Source organism: Psammomys obesus, unplaced genomic scaffold (assembly GCF_907164565.1).
Source record: "Psammomys obesus unplaced genomic scaffold, mPsaObe1.curated_primary_1811, whole genome shotgun sequence".
Classification (NCBI taxonomy): Eukaryota; Metazoa; Chordata; class Mammalia; order Rodentia; family Muridae; genus Psammomys; species Psammomys obesus.
Window position 1 is genome coordinate 2,976,932 of NW_026596430.1, and position 10,337 is coordinate 2,987,268.

General features: G+C 38.5%; 1 protein-coding gene across 7 annotated transcripts in view; it reads right to left on the reverse strand.

Annotated features, from left to right (window-relative positions):
- The window catches only part of Nrg3 (neuregulin 3), a 1,183,895-nt gene that overhangs the window by 282,444 nt on the left and 891,114 nt on the right, over positions 1-10,337 (reverse strand). For all 7 annotated transcript variants that reach the window (XM_055597838.1, XM_055597836.1, XM_055597834.1 and 4 more), the window contains exon 3: positions 6,338-6,411. In XM_055597838.1, the coding sequence (XP_055453813.1) occupies positions 6,338-6,411 (74 nt within the window). The remainder of the gene's footprint in view (positions 1-6,337; positions 6,412-10,337) is intronic.

The window sequence follows — 10,337 nt, forward strand, 5'->3', positions numbered from 1 at the left end:
GAAACCTACACGAGGTTGGGATATAACTCCAGTCAGGACACTAATCCATTTTTCTGAACAGCTTTAGAGTTGGATTTCTAGATTCTCAAGTTAAACAGGGTTGTACAAATTCTCTAATTTTACACCTTGTCATAAAGGGTTTGTGGTTTTCTGTCTTCAGGAGGAATGTTACAATAAGGTCTAGTTGAGGCCAACTGAGGTAAAGCTACTTCCTGTGGTCAAAACAATAGAATCTAAGTTCTACCTTTGGACTGGGTGGAGATATCACAGTCCAAGTTACCCATAACCTAAGAGTTAATTTAGCTGGACTCTCAATCACCTGGACAAGACACTACAATTCAAGACATCCTATTAACCTAAAGCCATACTAAAAAGATGGAAGGAATAATTGCCACTTTAGTGAGCTAATGTACTTTTCCTTCCCAGAACTGCCACCTACTTCAAGTCCTTTAAGGAGCCACAGTTCTGCTAAGGTCTACTTACTTTTGTGAGTCTTAACTCTCTCTTTTCAGTCTTATCTCACATCTTCTCTGTGTTCCAATTTCTCTCTTTTATATACCCTCTGTGGCACAGAGGTGCTGTCTTGGACACTTGGAGCTTTCTCACTTTTCTTCTCTGAAAAATACCGCCCTCCCCCTCTACCATGTAGCTGCTTACAAACGATGTAGCTTTCTTTCTTCCCTGTCTCCATCCCCACCTCTAGTAGCCTCTGAGCTTTATAGCTTGTCTATCCTACAATTTTTCTTTTAGTAAAAGTGTTCAAGATTCCTTCTGAGTCCATTTTAAAGTTATTTTATTAATGAGACTAAGTACTCTGAGAAGAGACCACAGTTTCTTTGTTAGTATATGACATTCTAAGTTGGGTGTCCCCAAAATATCTGGTAAGAGTGTGGGCCAGAGATGGATATTGTTTTCCATGTTATCATGTAGTTTATTTAATTCCAGGAGCTAAAGGTTGGTCAGATGCTAGCCAAATCTCAGACTTGAAGATTTGATATCTATAGTCTTAGCCATGCAAACACTGGCCACTAGACTAGATGATGGTGGAAAGAGAATGGCATATGAGTTTTAAAATGACTTTTAAGTGAAGAGTTTCCTAATTTAAAATGGACATCTTCTCTGTACCCTCGTTTTCTCTGACTCTGCTGTGAGTCTATTCGATGTCACTGTTCCCAGCCTCATACTACAAGAGTCTAGTGAGAATTCAGGTTGGTGTATTTGTACCTTGTCAAACCATAACTGGTTCATAACACTCTAGTTCCACCTCACTTTTCTTCGAGACTGAGGTTGATAGAAGACAGGGGTGGTTAACTGCTTTCAGAAGAAGAAATGGAGGCAGATAAACCCATAGGTTGCTCACTGTTTGTAGAGAATAAAAAAAGCAACATTGGAAATGTTTATGAAGGTGCAGAAAGTTGATGACTATTATCCATGAACAGGATTGACAGCGTCAGGAGAAAGGGGCAGACATATGTGATATACCTGACTTCATCACAGAGCATCACCTCCTCTGATCCTGACCAAAGTCCATTCCTCTTACCACCTTCCTACCTTCCAACAAATACCTAGTGGGATAGCAACCCACAATATACTGAATCTTTAAGAAAGACAGCTGTATATATTACGTTTTGTTTTTTGTTTTCAAAGTCAGGCTTTCAAACACTTTATAAAGTTATTATGGACATATGAGTTCGGTATGGATTCACCTCATAGGTTCTTTTTATTACATTTTAGGTCTCAGATAATTATCATAAAGCCATTGTAGCTTCCCTGCTGACATCTTTGCCTAATCTACTCAAGTACATGCAAACTAGTGTGATATTTCAAAATATACAGTCAAGGGTACAGATTTCTGACCAACTCTGCATTAACAATCGGAGAAAAATAAAAGAACAGAAATTCAAACCCTGTTGTGAGATTTTGGTCTGTAGATACATGTATGGATCAAGCAGAAAGAAAGAGAAAAAGGAAGAAAAGATGGAGTTAGGAGAGGGCAGAGAAGAAAAACATGCAGAATATTGGAGGAACGCTTATTCCCTGAGCATGAAGCCACTCTGAAGAGATCATGAGCTGTAAATTAAACAATCCTTCAGTAAGAATTTTGACAAGGAAATTTCATTAGGGATTTAAATCTCGATGGAAGCTCAAGTTGCTGCATTAAGATATGAAAATTGTGCAAATATTGTTCCTTAGAATGATGTTTGCCGCAGGTCATTGAGCTTCAGTCAATGAAATTTAGAGTGATAAATGTCTTGTTGAAAATAACTATCAGAGGAAAGGTTCCAGGAGAGGGAGAAAAGATCCCAACAGTTAGGAGCTTCGGCCCTAGAGGCATTTCGAAGAGAAGTGAGACTGGAGTGTTAAGTGGCCGTGTGACCTTGAGGTAGTGTGGTTTGCATCTCTGCCGTCTAATTTCCACATCCATAAAATGTGAGCAGTTTCCAGTGCTCTCCCCACTCGTCTGCGATTGGGAAGATTTAACGAAATAATCTAGTCTCAAAGCCCTTCAGCACAGTTCCTGGCATGCAGAGCATCTAACTGCATATTCATAGTGATGACAATGATGAGAAACAGTGGACTAAAAGCTACCCAGCACTGGCTTTCCCTATGTCCATCTTTTACCGAAAGCTACCATCATTGCCCTCTCTCAGATGAGAATTAGAAACTGGATAAATATGCCATGATTTAAAGAGGTATGTAAATATTATGACCAATACATTTCAGTGTTTACGCATAAACATGTTATTCCCCTTCATTAGTTGGTAGAGTCCTCAGAGCTGAAATCCTATGTATTAGCATAATCTTGCTGATTAGTTTACTTTTAGTAGTTGCTTATAAAAAGCTGGTGGAATGAATTAATGATCTCATAAATAAATATATACATGGATAAATATATGACATAACATGTGACTCAGGGACTCATCTAAAGATTCTTTTTAAATTTTATTTATTATTAATTACAGTTTATTAATTTTGTATCCCACCTGTAGCCCCTTCCTTCATTCTCTCCCATTCCCCCTTCTTCCCCCCCCATGCCCCCCTCCCCCAGTCCATTGATAAAGGAAGTCCTCTTTCCCTTCCATCTGACCCTAGCCCATTAGGTCTCATCAAGACTGGCTGCATTGTATTCCTCTGTTGCCTTGTAAGGCTGCTCCTCTCTCAGGGGGAGATGATCAAAGAGCCAGCAACTGAGTTCATGTCACAGACAGCCCCTGTTTCCCTTACTAGCAACCCATTTGGATTCTTAATATGTAAAAATTTTGATTGCTGTAAGTCTCAGCATCTGCTTCGATCCCCTGTTGGGTGGAGCCTTTCAGAGGCTCCCATCCTGTTCTCTCTCTTCCAATGCTTCTGCTGTTTATCCTGTTTGTCATTCTGAATGAGATTTAAGCAACCTCCCTAGGGTCCTCCTTGTTTAGCTTCTTTAGGACTATTGATTTTAATATGTTTGTCCTATATTATAGGGCTAATATCTACTTATAAATGAGTATATATCATGTGTGTCTTTCTGTTTCTGGGTTACCTCACACAGGATGATCTTTTCTAGTTCCATCCATTTGCCTGCAAATTTCATGATTTCCTTGTTTTTAATAGCTGAGTAATATTCCATTGTGTAAACGTACAGCAGTTTCCATATCCATTCCTTTGTTGAGGGACATCTAGGTTGTTTTATGGAAGAAGGGGGAGGGGAACAGAAGGACACAGAGAGGGCAGGAGCCCTATTTTCCCTTGGTGATGTTGCCGGGCCACAGAAAAAGAGGATCCAGGCAGTCCTCATGAGACTTGCTTGGGGCAGAGAGCAAAAGAGAACACCCCCTTTCAGTGCACTAGGGGAAGGGGATAGAGGGAAAGAGAGGGAGGGTGGGACTGGGAGGAGTTGAAGGGGGGTACAATAGGGATATACAATGAAAACATTGTAAAAAATTAAAAATTAAAAACTAAAAATACATAAAAAAATCTTCGATCTTGATTTCAAGGAGTTTTAGCATTTGACTCATACAGACATATGCCTTTTTCATTCTTTTTTTTTTTTTTTTGACAAGAATACTTGGGTGACAGAAAAACAAGTTCACATAATTCTATAACCCCCAATCCTAAAAGAATCCCTTTGAGCAAATCAGTATATTTTTTAACTATAGATTAAAGAATGTTCATTACGCAATCCTACATAAAAATAATTTCCTGTTTGATATGATAGAACCATTTAAAGCATTTATCATTCCAGTGGAAGATAAGATATGAGAGATGTTTCAAAGATAAGCCTGTTGGGCATTGTGCCTGATATTTCTTTTCCCACCGTTGGTGCATCAAATAATTCCATGCACCTCAATTCTTAATCTTAACTATAAAGGCTCATAGGGAGTCCCCTCCCCTTAGAGCCCATCATCATGCGTGTGTATCACAAACTTAACATCTGCACTGATAGTCTCAAATTTGCCAATACAATTTGAAAATGTATGTCATTATCCTCATTAAATTACCTTTTGAACCCAGTCAGATCACAAAATTCCATTTTAATGAGAAATTACTTTACCTGCTTTGTATCATCTACAAGGCCTTGTCTGGAGTTCTATACTTGATAAAGATTTTATAACCACATATAAAGGTTAATCAATTAGTTAATTAATTAATTCATGGAAGAAGGGGCTGGTGAGATAGTGATGTAGCTCAGTGGGTAAAGGCATTCCCACAAGGCCTGACCACCTTAGTTCACTCCCCAGGACTCACATGGTTAAGTTTTTCTCTCTCCTCCATGTGTGCACCATCGCATTCCTATGTGCACATGAACACATGAGTGAGCAATACATGTGTGTCCATGCACACAGAGACCTACACACACAAACACACAGTGCATATAAACTTCATTTGAAAAAAAGCGTTAGAAAGATGGAAAGTAGAAAACGAGGTGAGAAGAAAGAGAAAGACATAAAGAAGGAACGAGAGTGAAGAACACTTTAGGGACTAGCTTTGGGGAATAGAAGAGAAAGAGAGAGAAAATACAACACCAAACTCATTTTTTTAACCTAAGATTCACAATGTCTCAAAAGTATTTATCCAAGCACAACTTAGTAGAGTTTCAGATACTAGCTCAAGAAGTCGTCACAAGCATAAAATGAAGAAAATACAGAGCAACACAGTACCACCACTCTTGTGATAATCTCAGGAGAATAGTACATCACACTTCAAAGAACAGAGATCTTCAAGGTTGGATGGGTTGCTGGCCCTTCAGCAACTGTCACACTCCTCAAGGGGGGATAAGATTGTAAATAATTGCAACAAGGTGAATGCCTTGTCAAGATAAAACACATTTAAATGAAATTAAAGAAAAACTTCCATCTTTAGATACATTTAAATTTTGCCAATGTAATTTGGCTAGACTTTTACAGGACAAATTGATACATACTTTGTGAGAAGATGGCCAGACAAATTCTTTGTGTTACAAAAGACAGGAGGACTGGAAAGAACACTTCTTTCTATAATCAATACAAAATAACTTCCAAAATACTCATGATGGATATGAGATATATGTAAAACCATAACATTGCTTTTACAGTTTATGTCATTATGCTCACTGAATTAATTTTTGAGTCCCTCAAAATCTCCTTTCTCAAGTGGTGATTCAATTGTAGTAACCACTAACAGAGTTAAATAACTATCACAGCTACTGTAAAACTTTTGCTTTTAACCAGAACTGATCATTTTCACATGGAAAGTTACTTTTAAATTCATATACCAACTGCAACTAATAAGCAATAGTATTGGGGGTTTTAAAAACTGTCTTCTTTCATTAAGAAAAAAATAATTTCTTTAGTATTAAATCCTTGATATGAAAATAGGGTAGTCAGACTGGAGCTGGGTTTTTAATGTTTATTTGAAAACATCTTAAGTAATTTCATATTCATATTTTTTCTTTCAATAAGGTAAATGTTAATAAGTTCACCATTATCACAAATTACCAGACAAAGTCTAGGAAGCAATATGAAATTTCAGTTTCATAAGATTCTTCAGAGTAACAATAGGCTATTTCTCTATATGTTTTTTGCTGCAAGAGAGTGGTATTAGGATCCAGCCTGGGTATTAAGGCAGGGGGTTGCCTGGGTTAGATTCCCAGCTGAGGTGCAGGGTGGCATTAAGCTGAAAGTTAAGAATCACATGAGAGAGAACCTAGACTGAGTTGCTATGATTGTGCTTCTGACAAGGATACCTTCACCATATTTTGTCCTTGGCAGCTTTCAGGTTCAAAGGAATGAAATACAACCTTAACCTAAGTTAAGACCTTCTTTCAGACAGGAACATCCATACATCACATTACAGAGAAGAAAAAGAGTTGACCTACTTGGATCCGATAAGATGGAGTCTGTTTTCGGCAGAAACTGATCACAACGGACTCCTTGGTAGCCTTCTTTGCACCTGAGAAGAGGGGATAAATGAAAAATGTATGCATGTAGTTGTGAAAGATTCAAGATTTCAGCAAGCAGATTAAGCACAAAGAGTGAAGTGAGAATAGTCTATTAAGCCTTTAGTATTTGATTTTGCCTGTTCCCAATATCCATGGGCAGATTCAAAACAACTAAAACAACCAGAAGAAAACAGATTTGCAATTAAATCTGCAAAAGCAGTATCCGAGGAACAAATCCACCAACAGTTCAAACGTCCCTCTCAGTAGTGTGGATAGTGATTATCCTAGTTCAAAGCTGGTAGCAGGTGCACGCGTCTGTATACATTAATGTGGTTTCCAAATGCATTCAGGAACAATGCAAAAAACATTTTTTTCTTACACAACACATTTTCTAATACAGCATAGCAGTTACAGATTTATGATTACTGTATTATTTCCTTGTATCTTATCAGTTTGCTCCTTTGCAGATTTCACAATTTTTTTTTTTTTAAATTCACTCTTTAGCTGTTCTTCCTACCAGTGTCGCTTCTTTGCCACAAGCATCAGCATTTCACCTGGCAAGGTCTGAAGGGCATCTTTGTAACTAGGTTTCTCTGTTTGCTCTGTTACAATTAGAAAATTTATGCAAAGTACCTGATCTCCACCAGGCATTGTATATGGGAACTATCCCGAGGGAGTACCTTGCTGAGGCTGGGAACACACTGGAAGCAGCAAGAAGGAGGTATATCTAACCCTCAGTCCTGCTGCTTTCACCTGGTCAATCAATCAGGATGACATGACCACCTCAGACAACAGCAACAGATTTATTGCCAGTTCAAGCAACAAATTTAACTAAGGCCCAAAACACTACCTTGGTACAGTCTCTTCAAGGGGGACAGTATGTTTAAGTAAGCCTCATGTAGAGGCTTGCTTAATGTGTTATGCTGGAGCTAAGCAGAGGAGTCACTATTGTCATCACGGAGATGAATCTGTCTTACTCATAGAAGGAAAAACTGGGCTGCTGAAGGAAAATCAGATTTGAAAAAAACAGTCATCTGCTTGTTAGAAATCTATGAAATTGACACAAGTATTCCATGATATGTTCCTGCTGGCAAGGAGGGCTGTGGATTCTTCATCTGTCATGTGCTTTGTTTTCTGAGTGTGACAAAGTGTGAGATGAGGCTTACTTCAAGAGGGTGGCAACACCAAAGGCACCTACGTCATTTTCTGCCTTTCCTTTTGAGCCAAATTGGAACTCTGGTAATCTGACAAGCTTTCTTCAACACCTTTTAAAAACAAGACACTCAAGTATTGACAGTTTTTCCAATCGACTGAGAGCAACGATTTCTACTATGTGTATACAGAAGTCTCAGATGCCTACAAATTTATCTTCACAGCTTTAAAATAAAAAAAATATCTTATTGTGCTAGAAATAAAGTGGGCAGATGGCTGGCTTTGTAATGACAAAAAGTCAGTCAGACAATCCTTTGGGTTGAAACATACTTGTGATAAGTAAGATAAAGTTCCCTTTTCTGAAAGCTGCCTCAGTGTTGATATTTACTCTTATTCAGAATTGTCAATGTCAAGTCACTTCAACCCTCATTTCCATGTGACTGCGAGTTATGCCCTGGATATGTGTTATCATATACCCACACTTTCTGGAGACATTATTTCCAACTCATGCGGGAGGTATTAAGTACCCTTTAACTACTTGTATGTTTATTTAATGCGAAAATTGCATCCTAGGGTTGACAGCTTTTAAAGTGAAGTACCTTTATTTGTTTGTTTACTTATTTGTTTCTGCTTGCTTTGCATTTTAAAGGGTTGTCATTACTTAAATGCATTATTCCATTTGTGTGTGGAAAAGAAAATAAAGAAAGAAGTTTCTATAACTGTTGCTCTATAGTACAACTTGAGATCAGGGATGGAGATACCTCCAGAAGATCTTTTATTGTAGAGGATTGTTTTAGCAATTCTCGGTTTCTTGTTATTCCATACAAAGTTGAGAATTTTTCTTTCCAGGTCTGTAAAGAATTGTGTTGGCAATTTGATGGGAATTGCATTAAATCTGTAGATTGCTTTTGGTAAGATGGCCATTTTTACTATGTTAATCCTGCCAAGCCATGAGCATGGGAGATCTTTCCATCTTCTCATATCTTCCTCTAATTCTTTCTTCAGAGACTTGAAATTTTTTTCATACAAGTCTTTGACTTCCTTGGTTAGGGTTACGCCAAGGTACTTTATGTCATTTGTGGCTATTGTGAATGGTGTTGTTTCTCTAATTTCTTTCTCAGCCCTTTTGTCTTTTGTATACAGGAGTGCTACTGATTTTTTTGAGTTAATTTTATATCCGGCCACTTTGCTGAAGGTGTTTATCAGCTGTAGGAGTTCCCTGGTAGAGTTTTTGGGGTCACTCATAAAAACTGCATGGTACTGGCATAGAAACAGAATGGTGGATCAATGGAATCGAACAGAAGACCCAGAAATAAACCCACACACTTACGGACACCTGATTTTTGACAAAGATGCCAAAACCATACAATGGAAAAAAGATAGCATCTTCAACAAATGGTGCTGGTCCAACTGGATGTCTACATGTAGAAAAATGAAAATAGATCCATACTTATCACCCTGCACAAAACTGAAGTCCAAGTGGATCAAAGACCTCAACATAAAACCAGACACATTAAATTGGCTAGAAAAAAAAGTGGGGAATACCCTAGAACTCATTGGTACAGGAGAAAACTTCCTGAACAGAACACCAACAGCACAGGCTCTAAGAGCAACAATCAATAAATGGGACCTCATGAAATTGAAAAGCTTCTGTAAAGCAAAGGACACCGTCATCAAAACAAAGCGACTGCCTACAGATTGGGAAAGAATCATCACCAACCCTCTATCTGACAGAGGACTCATATCCAATATATATAAAGAACTAAACAAGCTGAAAAGCAACAAACCAAGTAATCCACTTAAAAAATGGGGAACAGAGCTAAAGAGAGAATTCTCTGCAGAGGAATATCGAATGGCAGAGAAGCACTTAAAGAAATGCTCAACCTCATTAGCCATTAGGGAAATGCAAATCAAAACAACCCTGAGATTTCACCTTACACCCATCAGAATGGCCAAGATGAAAATCTCAAGGGACAACACATGCTGGAGAGGTTGTGGAGAAAGGGGAACGCTTCTCCACTGCTGGTGGGAATGTAAACTGGTACAACCACTCTGGAAATCAATCTGGCGCTTTCTCAGACAACTAGGAATAGCGCTTCCTCAAGATCCAGCCATACCACTCCTAGGCATATACCCAAAAGAGGCGCAAGTACACAACAAGGACATTTGTTCAACCATGTTTGTAGCAGCTTTATTTGTAATAGCCAGAAGCTGGAAACAACCCAGATGCCCCTCAACTGAAGAATGGATGCAGAAACTGTGGTACATCTATACAATGGAGTATTACTCAGCAATGAAAAATAAGGAAATCATGAAATTTGCAGGTAAATGGTGGGACCTGGAAAGGATCATCCTGAGTGAGTTGACCCAGAAGCAAAAAGACACTCACGGTATATACTCACTCATATAAACATACAATATAGAATAAACCCACTAAAAGTTGTACATCTAAACAAACTAAGCAAAAGAGAGGACCCTAACTAAAATGTTCAATCCCCATCCTGAAAGGCAAAGAGGATGTACATCAGAAGAAAACGAAAATAGGAAACAACCTCGGAACCCGCTACAGAGGGCCTCTGAAAGCCAGAAGAAAACAGGAAACAACCTTGAAACCTGCCACAGAGGGCCTCTGAAAGCTTCTGCAGTATAGACTGTCAAAGCAGATGCTGAGCCTGATGGCCAACTGATGGGCAGAGTGAATGGAATTTTATGTAAGAAGTGGGAAATAGTAAGAGCTAGAGGGAACGGGAACTCCACAAGCAGAGCAACAGAACAAGATAATTTG